The sequence below is a fragment of the Camelus ferus genome, chromosome 12 (genome assembly GCF_009834535.1).
Source record: "Camelus ferus isolate YT-003-E chromosome 12, BCGSAC_Cfer_1.0, whole genome shotgun sequence".
NCBI lineage: Eukaryota > Metazoa > Chordata > Mammalia > Artiodactyla > Camelidae > Camelus > Camelus ferus.
The window spans coordinates 43134268-43158977 of NC_045707.1; the positions used below are offsets into that span (position 1 = coordinate 43134268).

Sequence of the window (24710 nt, forward strand, 5' to 3'; positions counted from 1 at the left end):
CAGGGCCTGTCAGAACTTTTCAAAAATTCACCAGTAAGCCGGATCTCCACGACCAGTTGAAGAGTTCCAACTCTGTCCTCTTTATTTAGTCCAGCACTTGCTTGCTTCTGATTCCTTTCCTGAAGTGTCAGAAAGGCTAGTGGTAATAAACGAACCCAAGGCGGCATGTGGCCGTCACTGCCAGGGATGAAGTGCGGTCCAGTGCCCCTTATCAGTGAGCTTCAGCAAACGGTGAAACTACTGTCAGCATAGCAGAGTCAGGCAAGAGAGAAGCTGTTAAGATTCTGTGGCTGATTCGGTTTTAAAGGAGAAGAAAATACACAAAAATTTCAGGAAATGCAAGGGAATTGGCTCCAGGAGGGAGCTTGAGGAAAACTGATCAGTTGGGAGGACTGGGATATTTGGAGGCTAGCTGAGGGCTTTGGGAGTAGTGAACATAGAAATAGGACCCATTTTTCTCCCTCAGTGAAAGGAGCCTCAAATAAATTGGGGGGAAAATGAGGCCAGAGAGGGATTATTGTTTTGCTACACAAAAGAGGTGAAAGAAATAGGCACCATCAGTGTAGCCATCCTAAAATGACTCTTTAGAGGAGTAATTCCCTGCTACTCACACTGCTCTTTTTCCTTTCTTCTTCTAAACCTCTCCCTCTGGTTCCCTGGAAGAGATTTAGGGAAACAACTAACAGATCAAAGACACAAATTCCCAAGAAAAAGTACAGTACCTTAATCCATCAAAGGAGGTCCAGGACATCTTGGGGAGAAGTAGCCCTGAGAATCCACACGATCCAACCATCCTCTCACTTGCAAACCCTAGAGCCCAGCTGTCTGCCACCCTTTATCTTATTTCTGGACCAGTTTCCCTGAGTTGTCTTCGCCATTGAAACCCATCCTCTGTAATTACATGCATGGCTCTGCAGTCTGTGCATGTGACATGCCCTGTCCATACTGTGTCCTCTTCCTGACCCGATTGGCAGTCCACTCTTTGATGGAGGATAAGACCCACTAGGTCCCATTTTAGCTTTCTCGTATAGCATCTACCATGGTAAGGCCACTCAGGTCCACATGAAGACCCAGTTCCTTTCCCTGTAAACACATGGGATAGTGCCGGGGGTGCCCGACATAAGTGTGCCTCTTTCCTGAGGTCATCCATGATGCTGGCTTAAGAAAACAGAGCCTGATTCTTTATCCTGTAAGTCTTCGACCTGAAATGCCTAGAGGGAAAGTATTGACTAGATCATGCCATTCATAAAATGGTATCAGTTCCTTGATAGTTTATTCAAAAATGACTCCCCAGCCCTGCAGTGTGTCTTGTCAGTATTTCTCAATTTTGAAACCAAAGGTCGGCCACAAGAACATGGTATTTATTTCATGATGTATTTCCATTCAGGAACCCAGTGGTAATCACACTCCTCCTCAGTTGTCTCCATCACTTAGCCAAAGCACTTACACCACTGGTGGCTCCCTAGACGTTCCTCACATTATCATGCAGGGCGATGCAAGGAGGAGAAGAAATGAAAACTACTTTGATGATATTCCCCGATCAAAACTGGAGAGGCAGATGGCCCAGGTAAGGTGTTCAAGGTCTTTGTGATGTTTTTGTCTTTCAGTCACATCAAGTAATGCTTTCCCATTTGAACAGTCACTTACAATGGATGTCTACTGTGTACAGCCTAACTGGAATTTTACCATTAGATGCCATGACTTTCATTCCCTGCTCAGTGGAACTAGACTGAAACAGTCCTCTCTGGGAATGAAATGTATGCCCAGTTCCTTGTTATCCATTTCTTTACTGGAGAAATCAGTTCTGATCTCATTGTACCCAGAAAGTCTCTGCCCTAAAGGGAATAACACTGTGTAAGAATCAAATCATAATGAAAATAAACCATGCAAGTCTAGATTATAGAATGTAAATTGGTTGGATGACAGGGCGAAAGTCAGAAGTATTAACTCCGAGTATCGTTGTTAATTTCTTCCCAAGTTGACACATTTGTAGAAAATTGTACTATGGGGACTAGTTGCATCCATCTCATGTTGTCACCTTGAGTAGCTGAAAATGAGGCTGCTGCCTGACACAAATAACTCAAGAGGGAGCTCTGTCCCCTTCAGACCTTCCCATGTTTTTGGTATCGATGTCCGTGTCTTACCTGTCCCCAGATTGCCGCTCAGAAACTTGAGTCAGCTGTAACCGTCCTCAGAGCACATTCAGGTGGGCAGCCAGCCCTGCAACGTCGCCCCAAGGTTCGGAGATACGGATTTGTTGACAACTCCTGGCAGAATACACTCTTTTCATCCTCATTCTAGCTTCAGAGTGATGTGTTAAGAGGCTCCTCTCTGCCTCCCACACCCAAGATGAGAATCTTGAGGTGAAAATTTGACTATAATTGCTTTGCCTTGGTTGTTAAATATTTTCCTCAACTGCTTGGTGAGATTCTGTTTTTAAAAGCCATTAGTAAACATTCTATGCTGCCGCTCACGAAAGAAAAAAATCTGAAGAGAATGTTCTGGAAGCCATGGCTATTCTGCCTACAAATGCCCTGGAGAGAGGGTCTGAGATACTGCGTCTCTTTTCAGCTCACTCAGTATCGAATTGTTCTCAGGGCTCTTTGTGCAGAGAACAGCAGTGTTGGGATTATGGAGAATCTTTTATTGAAGGGCGATGGAAAATGTAGGAGAGACAAGAAAAGAGTAATTTTCTCTCTCTCTCTCCCTTGTTAAGCATTGTCTTTTAATCCTTATTACTGCTTTCACTGATGTTCTTTTTTTTTTTTTGAGCATTTCATTTTTATTTTTTCCAAGAAGTAATGGGAATTTTAATTACATTTTTTTCCAGTTTATTGACATATAATTGACACCCAGCTCTGTATAAGTTTAAGGTGTATAACATATGATTTGGCATGCATATCTTGCAAAATGATTATTACAATAAATTTAGTTAATATTGATGCTCTTTTAAATAAAGAATCTAAAAGCTTCCCCAACCCGAGATGTTCATATATTTCCTGCTATTTATCAGTATCTGTGGATCATATATGCAGTTAAATTTCTCTAATGACAGCATTTCGGAGAAGTGGTTTATTTTAACCTTGAACCATGTGGTCCTTATTTATTAATGCAAACTGGGATTTTCCTGAACCGTTCTCTTTCCTGGGTAGAAAGGATCATTCATTAAACAAGCGTCAGCTGTTACTGCCCCTGCCAGCTTCAGGAACAGAATCGCCTGTCTGAGCTGCTCATGTAATTTATGAAATTTCTCCATATAGTGCAGTTTTTTTCAAAGAGGAAATTAATTAGTCTTCTGCCTGTGTGTGAACATTCAGGTAATCCAGCGATTGCTCCCTTACGTTCCTTGTGAGAATCACAATCTAGGGGCACTGTTACCTTTTGAAGAGCCTGGATCTTTTTCATGTCACTCCAATCAGAATGCATCCCTTTCAGGGATTGTCTTGCCCTTGAGAAAACTGAATGAACTTTTTATCGGGCCAGGTGAGAAAGGCCCAGACACGGAGAGAGGAGGGAGGTGAGCAGTGGGTGAGATGAGAGCTATGGAGCGGCTGTGTGTGAATGTGCTTATTTACCTCCCATGTGCTGCTCGCAATGATCGAGTGACTGATGTAGACCTAGGCCTCCATCAGCAACCAGGAGCTTATTAGAAGCTTTCTAAAATCCCACTGCTCTATATGGCACTTTGGCTGCAGAGTAAATAGGAGATGGCACTGCAGGAATCTGATCAATAAGAAAAAGAGATTCTGGGATTGCAGCTCCTTAGGTTGTGTTAATTGCAGTTTTTTATTTGTCCTGAGACTGTTTCCTAGTCTAGAAATGCCAAAAATCATGAGAAATGAAGGGATACCTTTTTAAAAATAGCACCATTTCAAAGCTTTAACCTGTCAAAATATGAAATACTGGTATTTTTCTTGCTGAACAGTTTTATTTTTGTGACTTTTCCACCACTCAGCCACTTAATTGATGTTTTTTTTTCTTATTCTTCTGTGTTTGGTCGTCTTCTGTAATAATTTTTGAAACACATTTGCTTTTTTTTTTTTTTAACAACCCATCCTACTCTCTCTAGACCACATCTTTCCCAAAGTTATGCCCTAAGCCAGTAAAGTTGAATTCAAGTCTTGTTCCTCAAGACTTGAATTAGCAATTAAAAATTCCTGTAAGCAAGAAGCTAGTTACACCTCCTTCCTACCGGGAGCCCAGTCCCTGAGGTGCTTTCCCAAGGGCTTTCTCCCGAGGAGGTTTGGTTAATACAAGGCTAACCGGTTTGTTTCCCAGTGACAGGCAGAAGTCCACCTTCAGGCTTTCTTACTTACTTAATAAAAGAAAGGAAAATGCAGTTAAGAGAAAATCACCAGGACAAATCCATGTTCTCAGAAACTCCTTTCCTGCTTCAAGCTTAGCTGAGCCCCCACCAGAGTGATTTGGAATTCTAGCCACAGGCCAGGAACCTTAAATTCTTGGTGGCTGCAATAATTCATAGGGGCGTTGCTTTGTCAAGGTTTGCCCAGCAGATGTGTGGAACTGCTTTAACTTGGAAAACCAATGTTCAAAGTTAAACTGAGATAAATTTAATAATGCCCATTCCACCGATTAAATTTGTTGGTTGTCAAATTGTCTTTTTTTAAAGATGACACTGGAGTGGTGTGTAATTACTTGTTTTCAATTTGAACCAATGTTTAAAATACCTGTCTTTGAATCCAGAGGATTTAAAATAGTGCAGCTGTTGTTTACTTTTATTCTGATACAAGCAATATTGTGGCATTGAATTGTCTTAAATACACATGTGAGACAAAGTCAAGTTCAGTACTAATAGGATTTTTTAAAACCACAGAATGTAATGTTGTAAACATCTAAACAATGGATTTTCTATCATGCTGAAAACATCTTTTCTAGCCTGTAATTCTAAATTGGAGCCATTAGCTCAGAAGTTCTGAAAGGCTCCCCTAATTTCATACCCCTAATAGATAATGTACTCACACGTGTATAATACCTCAATGCATATAGAGCTTACTTTAGAATTTTCAAAGTACTTTCTCATCTGTTATCTCATTTTAGCACAAACAAGGTATCCTACACAACTGTTTATGTGTGTGTAGCACGTAGCAGATCAGCTTTTTAAGTCCAAGTTCTGTGCAGATGAGATAGTGAAAATATGAAAAATAGTAACAGAAGGAAAAAAAATATTTCCAGTATTTAGGGCCTAATCGCAATATTTAGAAATTTTCTTGAGTGATATTTAGGAGAAATCAAAATGCTCTTAAAATGAATAATAAAGGAGAATAATGGCATTAATAAAGTCTAGGGATCACATTCTCCAAATTCGTGGAAAAAAAGAAGTTCCCCCATGTGAAACTTATAACCATTTATTTATAATGAAATACTTATGAAACAATGAAATACTACTTCTATTTTCACAAAATAAAAGACTCCTAAACAGTAAGAGAAATACGTGTCTTTACACAAACTTTAGATAAGTACTAATGAAGAAAATCCATAATTTAGAGGTCCTTGTGTTTTAAATGCTCTCATCTAAATAAAAATATCAGTATTACCTGGAGCAATTACCTTACCTGATTTAGAAGCAGGCATTATCCACATTTCAAAGGCAAGGAAACTGAGAAATTATGTGACTTGGCCTGGGTGTAGCACAGCCAGAAAGAAACCAAATCAGAACTTGTCTGAGGCAATGTGTTAGGCATGATAAAGGCTCTGTTTAAATTGTTTCCTAAGGGGAGGATATAGCTCAGTGGTAGAGTGCATAGTTAGCATGCACAATGTCCTGGGTTCAATTCCCATTACCTCCTTTAAATAAATAAATAAACTTAACTATCTCTCCCCCATTTAAAAAAAAAATTATAAAAATAAATAAATAGTTTCCAAATCACTAGAAGACTGATTCCATTGAAAGTCTAATAGATGTTGATCCAAACAGTATTACTCACTAAGTATGAGTAGATCAATTAACTTCTTTATTTGAAATCTCTTTACATATTATATTAGTTCTACAAATGTTCGTTCTTTCGATACTGTTAAAGGAAGAGAAATGGGAACTGGGCCACACAGAAGCCCTGCCATGGCCCAATCCGTGCCCGAGGTCCCACCCGCAGGATCTCACTTAAACCTCACAACAGCCCATTCTGTACTCCAGGCGCCCCGGTGGGTACGTGCTTTGCCTAACAGCTGGGACTTGGCGGAGCCAGGACTCAAGCTGTCTGCCTGACCATATCCTGGTTCTGATATGGCCCCTGATGCCCTGTGGGCTACTTCTATTTTAAAACAATATAAGATATCTTAATAACAGTCCAGCAGATGCTAAGTACCCATATACTATAACAGATTATATTTACATACGTGCAGTGAGCAGGACGAGGATAAAATTGCTGGTAGTTTAGTGGAAATGTACTGAATCAGCTCGTGTTTATCACCATAAAACCCTTCAAATGCAAAACTACAGTGTTTATTTGTTGATCCTCTTAGTGGAGACTCTCCCTGCACCTCTTGTAGAACTCTGCCCTCCTCCTGTGTTTGTGAAAAGCTTTGTATGTCAGTGTGGGGTTTACTGCATACACAGAGAAGTTCCCGCCTGTGGCGTCTCTGCGGATAGTGGATGCTGTTTCCTGAGCAGCTTCTTCAGCAGGAGTTTGATTTGGTTCCGTTCTTTCTGTGACTTGTACCAAGTCATGTGATTTCTCTGAACTTCAGTTTCCTTGTCTTTGAAACATAGAAAAAGCCTGCCTCTCAGGTTTGTGTGTATCAGATAATTTTTGTGAAAGTATATTCCAAACTGTGAATCACTCTGCATAGATGATCTGACTATCCATTCAGATATACCATCTATCGATCCCTAATTCAAAGGTCCCTGACTCATCATAGGACCAGTTAGAGCCAAAGACACTAGAAAGGTAAGTGCTCAGATCGTTGTAGCATTCTATAAAGACCATCCTTTTGTTCCAGTATTATCCATGCTTTGAATGCATATTGAGAATAGAACTGGAATTTTCCTCATTGTTTTAATTGTGTAAGTATGAAGGCTGCCAAGGAGCATCTCTCACAAAGGAGAAGAGATCTGTGTGATGATCACAAAGCCAAGGAAAGCAGAGGAGAGAAGGAATAGTTCTCTGCAAATTCAGGTGCGAAAGTATGTAGCAAAGGATATCTTATAGTAATAACATGTAATTATTGTAACATGGTAAGATCAAACATTCAGTGAGAAAGAAAGGATTTTTTTTTCCTTAAATGAAGTTTAAAACTTCAAAATACAAAGGATACAAAATTGTTAACTAGAGAAGCATGAATATCCCCCAAAGCCATGAAGCAAACGCTTAGCCAGGCTCTGGGAAAGAAGGAAGATAGTAATTTATTCTTTTGTACTTTCCTGGGAGAGAAAGCCCAGTGTTCCTAGAAATTCTACCCACTGCTCTCGGGTTATGGGAATTTACAGAATCTGCCTTCAGAAAATGGCACAATTATGTTGAAAAGAACAGCATTTTACAAAGTGATTTTTCTCCCACTGAACAAGTGTTCTTATTACTGTGTTACATTAGATATTTTTCAAATGCCCAAAAATTAGTGGCTAGTGTTTAATGTAGATTTTCATCACCTAACCGCCACTCACAAAAGCTCAGTGTGCCCGTGACTTCAAATTTTTTACCGTGAAGGTCTAAAGGGCAGCTCCTAATACTTAAGCACAGATAGATGATACAGAACCCAGAAAAGAAGGTTAGGAGTAAATTCAGTGAGCTTTTCCATCAGGGGCTCCTGATATGACAGCTTGAAGAGTTGACAGGCTGACACATCAGCTTCAGAGATAACTTGGGATGTTGGTGGCGTCTGTGCCCTGTTTCAAGCCAGGACTCTGGACCCATCAGCCATCTATTCCCAGAGCATCATGCCAAAAAAAAGTGGAAAATGGTGCTTTCATACTTGGAATTTAATCCTGTTGTGTTGTATACCTCATTTATTAATGTGGATGGTTAATTGCCTCTTTTCAAAATATATGCTGCTCTGCCAATGACAGCTTTGGGCTTGGAAATTCCAATATGATTAATATCTTTCAGGCAACATTGAAGTGTTACCATCTATTCTGTCCCACAGTCTTAAAAAAAATAATGGGACAAAGTGGAAGAATCTCACAGATGGAATCGTTCTTAGGTTTTGATACTCATCTTACAAGCCCCGGTTCCTTCCTTCATTCTCTGTCAGGTCCATCAGTGAAGCACATTAGATGACCAGGAGTTCGTTCTGACAGGTACCAATCAGACCCAAACACCTCCAGTCACTGTGCTGGAGACGCTGGAATGGTTCCTCCTCCCCTCTTATGTGCTGGTGCTTGCCAAGGTGATGCTTCCAATTAAAACCAGAGCATGGATTTTTTTTTTTTTAACATGAATAGGAAAGATCCAATTTTCACCTGAATAAATAAGAAATCTCACAATATATAAAAACCCTATTTTAGTGGAATTGACCTTGTGATATGCAGTAGTGCCTTAGGCTGACTGACACTGAGCAGTGTGTTCACAAAGAGGCACACCAGGCTATTTTTTTCCACTTGTTAAATTTTGGAAATGTTTCTCACTATATTCAGTCCAGCTCTTGGGTCCACAGGTCAGTTTTGGCTGTTACAATCTGACCTTGATCCATTTTCAAGGGTAGGAGAATTCTCTTATTCTCCTTCTCCCTTTTCTTTTACCAGTATAAAAAAATAATAATAAAGAGAAGGTTTTTTAATGTCTACAGGAAATAGGGCTGATTATGCAGTCCTGTCTTGGTTAATTCTGTGTCTGTATGACTAAAGTAACATATCAGTAGGGACTCTTCTATGTGCAAGTAACGAAAATCCAACTCAAGATGTCTTAAGCAGAAAAGGGCACATATTTGAGTCATTTCACTACAAAGCCCAGGCAGCCTGGATCTGGGTGCTCGTATGACGTCTTGATTTCGGGCTCTTCAAGTCTCTGCTCTGCTGTCTTCTGAGTTGGCTCTTTTCCCAAGCAGGCTTTCTCGACATGAGGGGAGTTTTAAGTCCAATTCCTGTTAAACTTGAACCTACAAGAAAGAGGGCTTCCCCAGAGTTCCCAAAAAAGCCCCAGGATTGGATCTCATTGGTTCATATCAGCCAGGTTTGGACCATTTATCTGTCCTGAGCTAATCACACAGGAGGGGAGAGAGAGAGAGTGTGAGTTTGTGTGTGGTCGGAAGGGACCTCCTCCTGTGGACAGAGTGTTAGGACCAGACGTGGGAATGCTTTCTGGGCAGAAACAGCAATGGTGGGTACCCGAATAAACTTACATTGACTTTCAAATTTCGAGAATGTTGGATGGGAAATTATTATATCATATGTGTATTGATTTCATTTTGAATACTTAATTTGATGAGCTTTTTTAAAATACCAGATTGGAAGTGATGAGATCAGTGTTAAAAATCCCGTCTCTGATAGCTGTTACGTCTGTAACCTTGAACAAGCCTCTTAGCTACTCAGAGCCTTAGTTTTCTCTTCCTAAAGTGAGGTTAATGCCCCCTCACATGATTGTTGTGAGATACCGGGAAAGTAGTAGTTGTCAAATTGTTTTATAAGCCATACAGCTCTCTGTTTGGGTGATTTGGAAAATTATTATTATTTTGAGATAACTTCTAGTTTTCTTCTACACTGTGCTTTTTCAACTGCAACTGAGAATAAATGCATTTTAAAGTAAAGCTCATAATATTTAGCTGCATTTTACAAAACTTTATATTTTCCCAGCTGGCAAGCTCTAAACTAATACCTCTCCACTGATACGGAAACAATAGTTCTTAGGATTGCAAACACTGTATTAGGATTTCATATCTGTGTTATAACCTAGTTAGCATTGGAGCTCTTAGGAGAGGATTTATGGATGACATCCATACTTAAATACTTTGTAATACTTTGTTAATTAACATATGTGTTAAAATAGATCATTGTATTGTATACTAAAATATTAAAGTATACATGGGCTACGTAGGGGCAAGGCCTGACTCTTCCTTCCTATTTTTTAATTCCCTATCATAAGCAGTCCATAAACACTTGTTGACCAGATTACTTTACACAAGGTTTCAGGTACCACAAAACCACAGGTTTCCAGGACTCCAGATTAGACACAAACTGGGGTGGTCTCAAATCTTTTAGAGAAATAAACTACCTGGAACAGTAGCATATCACCTGCCCAGCTTAGATCTGGTAGGTAGTTCACCATCAGCAGCAGCACTGATCAGTACAACTTTGTAACAAGGAGATCGTGGCACGGAGAATTTATGTCACTCACCCAAGGCTTACAGAGATGGTAAGAAGCAGAGTCAGGATTTGAGCCCAGGCTGTCTAGCTTTTCAGGCTGTGCCTTAACCACTGTGTTGATGAACACACCAGGTTTTCTCTACAAACTGGGTACCAGCAGACATGACACGTTCTAAAACTCCTAAAACCCCAGAAGGCTCCACTGCAATTGTTTTGAGTCCTTTGACAAATTCTGTTACTAATATCTAATATCTTCTGTAAATAATTGAAAGGTTAGTAGAGGACTGAACAGCTAAGGTAACATGTATAAACATGGTCTTTAAAGAAAAATCCCTTGCTTTTGATATCCAGTTTTTCGTTCATTACAAATTAGGGCTAGCAAACAATGGTTTGATGTGAACAATTGTGAAATGATGCGACCCCCGACCTGCCATCCCCACCCACCCCCCGCATTGGTCTCTACTTTGAGGCTTGAATGCGGCATCACAAATATTGACGGTAACTTGCATTCTCAATGCACATTAATGGCTGGAAGATTCTTCTGTGCTTTTGTTAAAGAAAAACAGAGAATTTTAGGGTGGGAAAAGGCCAGAAAACGTATCTAGTCCTGTGTCTTGATGCAGCACCCCTTCTAATACATCCTTAATAAACAGCCCCCAGTTTCTACCTCAACTTGTCACTGTGAGGCGGTCCCCACTCTTTGAGGCAGCCCCATCATCATTGGAAAAGTTCTAATTAATAGAACTTTTGCCTTCTGTTGAACTGAAATAAGCCTCCTTAAAACGCCCACATAGTTAGTTAATGCTCTCTTCTGAAAACACGAAGAATAAATCTGCTCCCTCTCACTGAGAACAGTTCTTTAAGACTAAAGACAGTTTGATGTCATCCCCTATGTTAACTGTATCCAGCTTCTTGCCAGTATCATTCTGATAAGTGGGATGAGGGCTACACAGGATCCAGACTCCCCAGCTCTGGGCATGTCTGCTGTGTTGATGTTCATGCTTAACAACATTGACATATTGTTCATTCTTACTGAGCTTTTCTTTATGAAAACTTCCCAACCTTTATCAAAGGCCGTGAGCCATGCCCCCTTTCTCAGCCCTCCGCAGTGCCCTGTGTGTGTGTGTTTAACCTTAATGCAGGATTTTACACTTGTATTATTCCCTTCCGGATCAAACAGTTGTATCAAGTTGTTTATCCACTAATCCTAGTTTCTCAGTGCCTTTTTAGAACTTGGTCAATGCTCAGTGTATCAGTGATCCTTCACAACTATATAATGTGCTAATTTAAAAAGCTCATGGTGGGGAAGGGGTGCAGGGAGGGTGTAGCTCAATGGTAGAGCACATGCTTAGCATGTATGAGGTCCTGGGTTCAATCCCCAGCATCTCCATTAAATAAATAAATAAGCAAGCGTAGTTACCCTTCCCCGCCAATACTACATACATACATACATGCATGCATACATACACACCACTTTAAAAAAAAAATAAGTGATAGTTTAAAAAAAAACTCACCTCAGAAAAAGTGCCTTTCAAGTAATTTCTCCAGTGTATTGATCTCAGTGTTGAACCAGGCAGAACTGAGGAAAACCTGTGTAGCCTTCTACCAGAGACCTCTTAAGTTGGCCTCAAACAAGATGATCATTCAGCCCGACCTTGTTCCTTATATCCCACCCTTGTGAAATAAAAGAGGAAGTGGTGGGGTCTCAGTAAATATCATTGAATGAATGGCCTTGCCCAATACCTCTTTTTAACCAGAGACAGGAAGCAGTGTTGACCATGTTGTTAATAAATGGGTTTAAATTTTACAAATGACATCCTCAATTTACAAGAAAGGATCACAATGTCTATTTTAAAGAGATGTTACAGGCAAAGAACAATTATTACTTTGCAAAATCGAATTCTTTGCAGCAGTTCAGTTATGCTAAAAAATCTGATTGCTGCTTTTCTGAATGAGTGATTAATATTTCTGCTAATGGCCTTGAAAAATGTTTGTATCAGGAGTGGTGGCATCCAAACTCTGATTAAGAACAAGTGAAACAGCCCATATTGCAAGAAACAGTACGATCCCAATTGACATAAATTCCCTGCAACACCCAGGGAACCCAGGGAGCTGTACAATGAGATCTGGATTCTCCAGACAGTGATCCACTTTTTCTCTCTGCTCTGTTTTTTCTCCCTGTGAAGAGAGTTCATCAGTAATTATGTAATGTTATTTAGGGCTACAACTGTCATGTTAGGGAATGCAAGTTATGTATTATCTCTACAAATGAGTAACAGGTCATACAGCTATAGTTCTCTTCTTTTGGCAGCTGAGGGCTTACTTTCTGTGCTGTCAATACCAGCATAAGAGAGGAAGGATGGAAGGATGGAAGGAAGGGAGGGAGGAAGGAAGGAAGAAGTGGGGGGCGGGGAGAGGAAGTGAGAGAGAGAAGAGTATAACTTTGGGCCTGCAGCAAGTACTGCCCTCATTTATATCATGTCAGTGTTGTTATGATGAGCCCAAACGTGGTGTTTACTTCCTCCCACTATTGCTAGATTGATGAATTCTGATGCCAGCAATAATGGGTCACACATGGAAGAACAACTGTTGGCCTGGCTTTTCACTTCCAGCAGGTGATTCCCAATCTGTCCAAGAATTTCCCTGACATAGGGGGAAGGTCACTCATGAAGGTTGAGAAGACTGCTCTTCAGACAAATGAAGAAATGATGGGAAGTAGCATTTTTTCTAGCCCAGTGTTCCCTGCAAACAAAACAGTTGATCTGAAACCTTTTACAACAAGGGTCTGTGATAGGAAAGCCTGAACCTGAGATGTTCACAGTGGAGTTGAAGAGAGGAATCACGTGTAGTTGTTCGAGGGCCTGTGCACATCTCGAAACTCACCTGAGAGGAGAAGGAGGATGGTTCCTGCGTCTACAGCGGTGGGACAGAAGAAGTAAGCTGGCCTGGCCTGCTGCCTCTGGGTAACTCAGGAGAGAAGTTTCTGGTTTTCTAGTTTCCAGGTAGGGTTTAGTTGATGCCCATGGAAGAGGAAGCTGAAGAAAAATGCACACGAGGTTTCTGGTGCAATATTCTTTGACCGAACTGAATTTGTGTGACTCCACCCTTTGACAGATCTCATCTCGTTTTAGTCTCTGCTCCAGGAGCCACTGAGTTGGCTGGCTGCTGACCGAGGCTTCCTTTGTTAGGGTGCCCTTTTTTCTTTTGCCTTTGAAGCTGTTTTGTTCTCTCTTCAAGTTTGTTTTTGTTTTATTTTAGAAGCGCTGTCATCCAAGAGAAGGAACGGACTTCTTTACTCCTTTAACTTTCACTCTGAACCTTTCCTGTCTTGTTGGAATCTTTCTGGTCAATTTCTGAACACCCTGAAGTGTGGACAGACATAAGGGAGAAACAGAGGAAAAGCTTTTTTTTTTTCCAGGGCTAGAACAAGGCAGAAAATTTCATCTGAGATAGAAGCTGACCTGAGGGCTCTATTCATACAAGTTTCTTTATTAAACTAGCTACACGGCATCGGCAGACTCCCGGAAGGTTTTCAGAGCCTAATTGGTGTTACTGAGTAGGTGGAGCTGTCATCGGCTTGCTCCATTCCTCGGCCCTCCATCAGCCTCTGAATCCCAGTTTGCTGCTGGTCCTGACAATTGACAATGGATTGTGTCCATAGCAATCCCTGTTACATAAACACTGACTCAAAGCAGGGCTTACCACTGCTCACTTTGTGACCCATGCCTTGTACCTAATAGATGAGCAATAATTATCTCTGAATGAATGTCAGGGTGCCAGAAAGACAGGTTCTTACGCTCTAAACTTTTTTCCCATGTTCAGTTCATGCTTCAAAGAATAATCCCTTTGCAGCGTGAAAAGCACAGACTTAATTTGGATATAATATGCTGGGTGCTTGGGGCGGGCTTCTGAGTCTTGGCACTGGTGTAGAATTTAAAGGAAGTGAGGAGCTGGTCCTGCAGCATCTGGAGGAAGAGTCTTTCAGCAGAAGGGGAGACAAATACAGAGGCTTTGAAGCTGGAGTGTGCTTTGCTGTCCAGAACCAACTGAGCAAGAGGGCAGAGAGGGCAGAGAGGGCAGAGAGGGACGGGTGCCAGAAAATGGAGATCCTTGCAGGCCATTATTAGGACTCTGACTTTTCTTCTGAGTTAAATGGAGCAAAGTGGCATGAACTGGCTTTCATTTTAAATGGATCATTTTGGCTGTTGTATTGAGAATAAGCACTCAGAGGGCAAGGATGAGAGCAATGAGACCAGTTCGGAAGCTAATGGAAGAATCCAAGTGAGAAAAGGTAGTGACTTGGGCCAGGTAGTGATTAAAGGGTGAGAGGATTTTAGAAGTAGACTCAGTAAAATTTGCTGCTGGGCTGAATGTGAAATGTGAGCAAGAGGACAACTCTAACTGGAAGAAGAGGGTTGCCATTTTGTGAGATAAGAAAGCTTATAGGGGAGGTGAGGTAATCAGGATCTTAGTTTGGGGCATTTAATTTAAGATTAAGATGCCTATTAGTCATCAAAGGTGAGGAGTCAAGAAGGCAGCTGGATAGCTGAGTCTGGGATTCAGAGGAGAGGTCTGGGGTGGAGACATAAACTTGGGAGTCAGGACTGGATGAGACCACCTAGTATAGCCAGAGAAAGGGAAAAGATTGGGGACTGACGCTCCAGGGATCAGAGAATGGTCAGATCATAGGAACCAGCAAAGGAGACCAAGAAATGGAAGGAGTGAGCAAGTGTCAGATGGGTCAAGGAAAATGAACAGCTGGATTTGACAAAGTGAGAAAAGCAGTTTCATAGAGTGGGCTCAGGTGAGGACAGGAAAAGGGAAAGCAGAGACCATACAGACGCCTCTTGGGAAATTTTGCTTCTTACAGAGCAGAAATTAAGGACAAACTCAGGGAGGATGGTGGGTCCATGGAAGGGGTTTGTTTGCTTTTCATAGAAAATGTTATTCAAGCAGTTTTGAAGAAGGCTCCAGTAAAGAAGGAAAAACACACAATGAAGGAGGGAGAGTTTAGTGTAAGTTACTGGGTTGCTACCAATTGAGCAAAAAAGAAGTCTACCTTTAGGAGGAAGGCTTTGGAGGTAGGTAATATTCTTTTTAGTATATTATTAGATTTGAACACAAATGCCTTGTATTTTCTGAACTGTATTCTTGGTAATCTGAGATATGTGATGGTAACAACAGCAGGGTGTGTGTTGTATTTTAAGAAAACATTTCCAGAGTGAAGAGAGAGGGAGGTCTGATCTAAAGTTAAATTATGCATCTCCAAAAGTGTACTGACTTCATCATCAAAGAAATAAACATGGAATTATTAATTATATCTCAGTTCTGGGACTACTGTACCTTTCCGTAACCCCCATTTGTTCGGATTTCATGATCATTCAGGTTCACAGCAACTAAATTAGCCTCCGCAATGTATGTGGAAAAGGGATTGAGAGAAAACTAATAAGCAAATGAAATTTCCCACGATGTTTACCATCCTTTTACAGAACTGTTTCCAAGCTCCGTACAAGCAGTTCTTTAGCACGTAGGTGTGCAAATTACAGATGCTCCTCTCCCTTTAACAAAGTTGGCAGCCACTTTTCAGCCTTTATCAGGAAAAATGAGAACTTCTCTAATAAGAAATCTGCAAGGTTAATCTCTGGTGCATTTTACCAGAAATGTGTTGGCAGTGATGTAGTTTACTGAAGGCACAAGTGCCTACAACAAAGTTGACCAACCGCAAATGATAACAAATAGCAGTAATTAACGTTCCTATAGTGCTTTACCATTTGCCAAGAAAGACTGAACACCTTCTGTGATTCCATTCACTTAGTAAACATGTCTGGCGGCCTTCTGTATTCTGGGTCCTAGACACGTAGCTGTCAGAACGTGCCCGCACGTGTGAAGCTTAGCATGAGCTGCACAAGAACCGGGTGAAATAAGTAAGCCGAGTGCTATTATCGTTCCTCTTCACAGATGAGGACATTCTAAGGTTTAATTAAAACTCGGATTTAAATCCCTTCTGTTCTAGGAATTTGAGCCCCCAATGAAATTTTATCAATGATACTTTTCTTTCTCAAAGCTTTTGAACACTCAGTACTTCAATGCATATTGTACCCTGAGATACTATCTTCATAAATATAATGAAATTCTGCAGTGGAAACTTTTTTGCATTTAAAAAGTTCGTTCTAGCACTCAGCCTAGTAATCATGTGTCTAGAAGAGGAGCCATTTATAGTTGGTCCACCTTAAATTACTGCTCTATAAGCCTGATAAAGTATTTACCGCCAGTGGAATTACTGTGATATCTGACATGTACCAGCTTTAAAAAAAAAAGCCTCCATAAGTACAATACAATTAACTGCCTTTATCTTAAACTCTATTTTAAAATCTGACTTTTTACCATTTGTGTTGAGTCGTATAGTTGTTGGAAATGAGAGCGGTTTTACTTTTTCTAAATTTGAACATAGCTTATAAATGAAAAGTTATTGTAACTTCTTTAAAAATTATATGAGTCACATAGGAACTCTCTTCAGTAGAGGTGGGTTTTATTTCTTCATTGGGAAAAGTTTACATGGATTTTTTTTTAAATAAAAGAATTATAGCACTAGACCTTCTCTCCATCCTTAACTCTCTGGTAACTTCTGTGACTGTGGAAGATTGACTCGTGTAGCAGGGTACTCAAGGGGTGTTTCCTGTAGGTACTAAGTACCACACACTCTAGAGAGAGAGCTGCTGATAATGGACCCTGATACCCTGCTTGGGGTCTGCCACGAGGTGGCGGCTTCCACCCTGCACAGTCAGCTCCCTGTCCCCAGAGGCAGAAGATTGGGGCTGGGGGCTGGGGGGGCAGAGGATTATCTGAGCCACTGTGGAAATTGCTGGGGCTTTTTCTCCCTTCCCAGGGGAGAGGAGGGAGTGCATCCCCATGTAATACAAGCCTGGGGGAAGGGCTTCAAGAGGAATGCTCACCTAGGGTGGGAGAACATGCCAGAAGGGGGAAATAGCATCTCTCTCCCTCATTGGACTTCTGGGAGCAGATGCATGTAAACCAATCTGAGCTGAAGAAGAGAGAATTGGAGGGAGACATCCTGGCAGAGAGGGGGAGTGGTAGCCGAGCAGCCCCTCTGCATGGCAAGGATGTATGTATGTGATGCGGTGGGCGTGCAGGAGGCTGGGCGTGTGCCCTCTCCCCTGTGTCCCACCCCAGGGGCATGCATGTGTGCCAGGAGGGCTGCGTGGGGGTGGACAGAAGTCTAACTAGGGATGGATTTCTCACATCAGAAACTGTGCAATAAGGACCCCACCCCCTACCCCAGCAGAGCCCTCCAGAGAACCCACCAGGGTACAGTAGAACCCAGGGTGGGGCAGCTCCTACGAGAGGGATCAGAGGCCAAGTTAGTGTCACCCTGAGAAGCAGTGACAACTAGCAGGGAGAATTCAGCCAGTGCCAAGTAAGAGAGAGGCCCTTGTCCTTCTCGTATACCCTCTTCCCCACCTAAGCGCATGGAGGAGGTAGGCATGGGGTAGGGAGCACCCATGGTGGACCATGCCACCCCACCTCAGGTTTTTTTAAGCCCCAAGACCGGCCTGTGGAGAGAGAGGGCAAAGTTTGAATCATATACGAAATTGGACTTTTATTAAAAAAAAAAAAAAGGCTACTTCCTGACTGCAAGTGACCAGGAGGTCTTGCAGGCTGCTCCAAATGTCGACTGGCCTGTTGCCCATGAGGGAGGAGAGCCTGAGCATGGCCCATTTGGGAGTAATGATTAGCAGACAATATTTTAAGGTATTTGAACTCCTGTGGAATTGAGACTTCCATGAACTGCTTCCATTTATATATATTTGTTTCAGAATGAGTAAACAGGTTCCATGTAACTGGATATTCCTTCCGCCTTCTGGTGAAGTCAGTACTGGGCTGGTACCCCTTCCTAGCCACCCTGACAAGCTGACATGTTGTGACCCTTCCCTGTGTGACCGGAGCAAGCTGGTTAACCTCTGAATGTCATTATCATCATCTGTCGGATGACAGGTGGTCCCTGGGTTACTTCTAGCACTGAAAGTCTGTGAAAGTTGTAGAAGATGTAATTTATGCAAAAGAATTAGTTCAGAACTGTGGGTGAGTACATCAAGGGTATCCTAGAAGTATCTTTTGTGCCAGTTAAGATGGTAATCCCACGAAAGCAGAGTTAATAGAACATATTTAAATCAGATGATAGCTATTGGAGATGAGGCTAGGGGTTTTATGGCCCCTAGACTTAACTTTAGCTAGAGATTTAATTTTTGAAAAGTAAGAAGGGGGAGATCCCCCTGCGGAGAAAATAGCTTGAAGTTTAGAGCAAAAACTAAGAATAACAGGACTGGTTTATGTGAGAGGTGGCTGGAGGTGCCTTTTGGTCAGACCCCAGGGATCTTACTTTCTTAACAGAATGCCAATTACCTGACAATCTGTCCCTAGCAAGCCATCCAGATGACAGAAGGGATGGAAAGCAAAGATGTAGGTGTGTGTGGAGCTGCCTTTGGAACTGGAGAGAGAGAGAGAGAGAAAGAGATGTTAAATTTCTGGTGAGTGTTTCTGGGAGGGTGGAGGTGGAGGAAACATTTAGCCAGGGATAAACCTTCTTTTCTGTAGTTCGTTTGCTGACAATACTGTTCTTTGCTGGGTTTCTAAACCCTACTGTGGTTATGTTCTTATCTCCTTCGTGCACTGATCCTTGAATGCTCTGCTTGTGAATTCTGGGGATGTTCACAGGGCTTGGCTGAATAAGTTTAGGCATTCTGCCATTTTCTGTGATTCAATTTCATGGTGTCTTTTAGATGATGGAATTCGGGAAAAGAATTCTGTAAAGGTCAAGCCAGAAGCCTCGTTGGTTTATCTGGTAGTTTCTGCTCTAAGTCCTGGGAGGGTGTTGGTTCATTTGGCATTTGGTTCTAAGCAAACGTGATTGCCTTTTAATAATTGGTTATTAGATTGTCAGTGGTGTGGTGGAGAGTCCAAATCATGGAGCTGGTTGACTAGGCTCACAAAGGCTGTTCCCCAGCATTTCTGCTTGAGTGACAGGCTGAGCTTCCCCGACCCCAGCCCCTCCCTGCCCTGCCTCCTTCAAGCCCCCTCCTCGACCACCTCCTCCCACTGCTGGGCAGCAAACTGCCACATCTCCCTGGGTTAACCACGGAGTTTTGCCTTTGAGAACGCTGGAGGGAAAAATGTCTTCTAGGTTTATCAGATGGAGCAACGGCCAAATTAGGAAAGTCATTTTATTGCATTGTTTGCTCTTGGTCATTTGAAGATAAGAAAATAAAAATGTTTGAGTTGTGTAAAAGATCTTTTTCTCATCTTTCCTGAACTTCATGAAAATATTTATCCTCTGAAATGAATGACATGAAAAGGGAAGGTATTTCCGTTTTCTTTGGCAAATGGAAAATAGTTTGCTTTTTCCAAGATGTGAATATATTGGGAATTTCTCTTGACATAAGACTAATGCATAAATGGCCTTTTTTTTTCCAGCCAACCCAAAATGTTTTTAAGCAAAAGAATGACTTGGAAGTCAGTTATTAAACCTTGGGCAGCCTAAAAATTTTTTTTGAGTTTTTGAGTTGTTTTTTTAAGAAATGTGATTCTTTGCTTTGTATTATTTTCCTCCTTCCCTTCCTTGCTGCTACCTTGGTAGCTGCCGTGTTTTAAATATTGACAAGATGAGATAGTTTTCTGTTTATATCAGCAGTCGTCTGTCTGTGAGATATGGACGAATCAGAACGCTGGATTTCCTTTCTCAGCCATCCATCAGGTTCATAATGTAAGGTTACAAATGGTTATTTTCTCTTCCTGAACTTGCGCTATGTCATGTGTTGCCCAGTGTTGTCAGTAGCTATAGGGACCATGTCCTGGCAATGCAGAAAATCTGTGACGTCTAATGACTCCTGAGATTTTTTTTTTCGTGTATTTTACCTCATTTACTGTGCCTTGTGACTACTTACCGTTCAAACATTGTCCTGAAATGAGAAACACACTTGGTTTTGAAGTCTACGGTTAAAATCTGTCCCATGTGAGTTTGGCTTTCATCCCAGGTGTCTGCGTTAACTTGCTTTTACAGGAGAAACGAAAAGGGTAAATTGATATATATATACCCATGTATATATCAGTGTTTTTCTTCCCCATTTTGTACTTCCCATGTCCATGGGCTATTCAGTCCTTTGTGTCTAACAGTTCTCAAAGGTTCATGCGCTTAACTATGAGAAATATTTGAGTATGATTTGCATGATATTTTGTGTAAGTTTGATGCAAGCGTGGGAGGGGTATAGCCAGGAGAGGCACCATTACAGCTACAAAGTGGTTCTCAGCCTTTTCCTTTTTTTCCATTTGACAGTACTGAGTTGATCTTTGGAATGTGTGTGAAATCTTGACCCCTGTTTTACTCTGAGCTGCTTAATATTCAAATATTCACATTTCACCTTTGCATACTTTTTAAAAATTCATTTTTGTTTGAAAAGTAAGCATTTTAATGTTTTGGGGTTTTTTTCCACTTTGTACTTTAAAATACAATCTTATTTTCACATTCTGCTAAATTTTTCTCATGGGGTAACCTGCTGAAGTTGAGACATTTGGTTGAGAATCACTAAGCAGAGGTCTTGGGGTGGCATGTGAAGGGCCTCTTTTGGGGGTGCCACATCAGGTACACCCCTCCTCCTGTGCATGGGATTTCTGGCTCTTGGGGACCGCGGTGTCTATACGTTGCCTGATACTGGTGCTCCAGTGACCCAGCAGTTCCTCCTGAACACGTAAACACTAAATGGTGCTTTTTCGTGTTCAGAAGTGGCCATCTCTGCTCTTTATCATCAAAAAGAACAAATTCAGGATAATGAACTGCATTTGACCAAACCAGCACTCTTTATTTTTGAAGATAAAAATCTTAAAAAAAAAAAACAAAACAAGACTCCAGCAGCATCCTGCTTTCATGTGTGTGTGTGAATATTCATAGGAGACCTTTCCTTACATTCACATCCAAATACATGTGTACATATTTATAAGGGTAGAATTGTATATCGCATTCTTCAAAGCCTTAGGATAATGGAAACTAAATGTAATCACATATATCTTATGTATGTTTGGGTAGGCCATCTCTGATATTTGTCAGAATTAGGGAAAGGGAAACATTAAAATAACAATTGTCATTTAAACTCATTTTAGTTTTTCGTTAAGTGTTCTGAAGAAATAGAGAATTATGTTTTTAATATTCGGATCTAAATTTACAAGCAGGTAGGTGGAAGCAGTTCCTAGTAGAAAAGATTTAAAAGCGTCTATTTAAAAAAATCAATTAAATCCTAATTGGAAAAAAAAATTTTAAAGACTAGTATAAAGCTTGGAAAATACCATGCCTTCCTGTCATGTTGAAAGCTAAGTCAAAATCATGGCTTTTAATTATTTACTGACATCCTTGTGAAACTTTTTTCTCAAGAAGAAAATAAGAATATAGACATTATCTCCCCTTTGTACTCTCAGAGCACATAGAATATGTGATATCTTCAGTTTCCATTTTTGGCAATAGAGAGCTGTAGGATATGATGTTTTAGAATTTGCCTTCCATACCTGGTGCTCATGAGCTAAAACCAGTACCACTTCTTGAAATAATGCAAAGTTTTAAAGCTCCATTTTGGAATCTGCTTTCCAATAAAAATCTATCTGTGGACTCTTGAACATTTTTTTCTGTGTTATAACTAAATTCAGTTAGTGGTTTTACACTTTCGTATGAGACATTTAACTTAATTACATTATATTAAATATGACCCAATTATAATCCTTCAAACTCAATCAGGCTATCAATTTCTAGTTGGCAGTTGGTAAATACCTATTAAGCAGAATCAATTCTCTGTGTAAAACTCTAATCTCAAATTATGTTTTCCTTTATATTAGAATGTTAATGTTTATTTGAGTTTGAAGGGATAGTTAATAATGTATATTTTCCTCTGTCTAATTGATATATACTAAAGGAAATACATACATACATACCAACCAAGTCGACAAGGTTTTAAGCCATGACCAAATTCTTGAACTTTTAAGATCATGCAGTACATGAAACTAAAGGAATGCTTTTTCTCTAAGTATTTTAAGCCCTTAAAAAATAGCCTGAAAATATTTGGTAAGAGTGCCTTGGATCATTTTAATTTCTCTTCTGCAATTACTTAAGCCTTTTAAAGGGTACTGCCAGTCGATAATAGCCTACAATATGACAGAACTTTACTCCAAACTTTTCTGATTTTATTTTGTTATTCTGATTAAATATTATTACCATATTATTGCCTCATCATTACCCATGTTTAGGTCTACTTTTCAGTAAAGATAAGGTTTGATTATAAACTATTTCAGGCAAAGGCTTTTTAGATCTATTTGGTTTTTATTTAATATTGAATAAGCATTTTTTAAGTGGGAAATTATTAATTTCTTAAATTTACCCAAAGAAATACTATTGATATATGAATGTATATTTAACAAGACCTAGTACCAGGCTTCATCACTTGAAATTATTTTATATGTGAGGCAAAACCCCTTATTTGCTCTTTGGTCTCTGCTGCTACTCCATATAGCCACCACTCTATCTAGTTCCTCCATCGCTCATTCCTGCTGTAATTCAGCCTCCGAAGAACTGTGACCTAAGGCACCCTTGTTCTCTGAACTCTTATTTTTACTGTTGGTCGACCAGGTGATGCTGAATCCCACCCAAAGGCCAGGGCCACATCTGCCCTTTACAATAGTGTGATGTCAAATCTGTCCATTCCTACTAAATTAATTCCAAAGAGAAAAATCAACACCTTCAAGGTGAGTCTTCTAAATACTGTTAGATCTAAGGTTAAAAAAATAATAGTAAATTGATGAATTTACAGTAAGAAATAAAATTATTTTCTTATAAATTCAATTTTAAGAACACTTTTCCCTCTGTTGGAAAATGGATTTCTGGAAATAGCACTAAGTATGACAAAATTCAGTTTCTATTTCCAGAAAGGTAGATTCAGTCCCTGTAGGGAAGTTATAAAATATTTGGATTAGAGCAGTGTTTCAGGGCCACAAAGAAAATAAAGTGAGGATTCTGTTTCTCTCCCCTATAATTATCTCCCCCCATTGCACATAGGGGAGGCCTGTTGGATCACTCGGGACTCAGAGCAGGTGGTTTGTGATTTCTGGACAAAGTGGAATCATAGGAGAGCAGATGATGGCGCTGCCCAAACAGATTAAATGGATGCACCACCCATTTCTTCAAGTGGTTATCAAATAAGAGAGTGGGGTGGTTTCCAGACTGGGGTGGTATGTGCGGGGGCTTGTTTCTCCCAAAATGGCTGCTACAACTTATGTGGATGATGTAAATATTTGGATCAGCATTCTGCTTTAAGTGTATGTGGAACTCATATTGAAATTTAATTATAAAAGTGCCTGAGTTAAGTCAGCAGTTAGAGAATGAGTTTGCATATGATTTGCATGCTTAATGTATGAACACCTGAAATGTCCTGGTAACCTCAGCTTTACCTCACCTATCCCCACCCCCATTCCTATTCCCAACCCTTGCCCCACAACCCGTGGTACTCCCAGCTCCTGCCATGTCTGTTCAGGCTTTTTGGAAAAGTGCCTGTTGAGCTTGGCCATCGTGTACCTCAGCTGAGCAATCACAGGGCTAACAGGAAGACTGGATGCTTGGTTTGAGTTGTCATATCAGCAGACACTGGATTGAAGGACCTTTTGAGGTCAACCAGTTCCTTTTGTATCATTCCACGAAGTTGCATGCAAACTCCTGTTGTTGTGTTAACAGTGTTACCTGTGATTTAAGTGTACAACACCTGTTTGCTATGTGGTTGTTGTTGCTTTATCCAGGGAGGGGGGAGCAGGTTAATGGGAGAGATTAGAGGATGATTTGCTAGATGTGGGGAGAGCTTTTAATTAAGAACTCACAGCTGCATGTTTCCAGGGTTTTAACTGCTATCATTTAAAGGTTATTACACTCAGCTTCAAAATAATATTGAAATCCACATATTCTGCGTTTTTTATTTTATGCTAGTTTTTGTGGGGAGCAAATCACAGCCAGCTGAAATAAAGACCGAGAAATAATAAAGAGCCACACATTTGAGAGAGAAGGAAAAGAACAAACCAAATTAGGAAGTCAGGGGAAACATAATCCTGATTAATTCATTGCAATCAGTTATTGCTTCTACAAAATAAAAGTTCAGATAAATATAAAGAGAAAACTCAACAATGAGTCAGGGATGGATCAGAAAACGTAGGATTTTTGTCTAAAAATGCTAAAGTAAATATTCCAGATAAAGTCTTGGCAGTATCAGCAGATGGGAGAGAGGAGAACCAAGCGGCATGCAGGTAAATCAGCAACCAGAACAAAACTAACAGGCAGAGTAGCTCAGAATAGAGTGTGAGACAGGAGCCAGAGGGGTTCTGACTGGTCACACACTCTGATGAGACACCAAGGAGACACGAGGAG

General features: G+C 40.6%; 1 protein-coding gene and 2 long non-coding RNA genes across 10 annotated transcripts in view; 2 read left to right on the top strand and 1 right to left on the bottom strand.

Annotated features, from left to right (window-relative positions):
- The window catches only part of ANKS1B (ankyrin repeat and sterile alpha motif domain containing 1B), an 860521-nt gene that overhangs the window by 776076 nt on the left and 59735 nt on the right, over positions 1–24710 (top strand). For 4 of the 8 annotated variants that reach the window (XM_032493560.1, XM_032493561.1, XM_032493568.1 and 1 more), the window contains 2 exons: positions 1388–1567; positions 19956–20030. In XM_032493560.1, the coding sequence (XP_032349451.1) occupies positions 1388–1567; positions 19956–20030 (255 nt within the window). The remainder of the gene's footprint in view (positions 1–1387; positions 1568–19955; positions 20031–24710) is intronic. The other 4 variants (XM_032493562.1, XM_032493566.1, XM_032493567.1 and 1 more) reach the window with 1 other exon arrangement.
- LOC116667710 lies at positions 948–9565 on the bottom strand. The gene is made up of 3 exons (XR_004324709.1): positions 9393–9565; positions 4674–4688; positions 948–958 (listed from the first exon to the last, which is right to left on the bottom strand). It is a non-coding gene; the product is annotated as an uncharacterized LOC116667710 (long non-coding RNA).
- On the top strand, positions 15491–19738 carry LOC116667711. Its single transcript, XR_004324710.1, has 3 exons — positions 15491–15501; positions 16770–16774; positions 19662–19738. It is a non-coding gene; the product is annotated as an uncharacterized LOC116667711 (long non-coding RNA).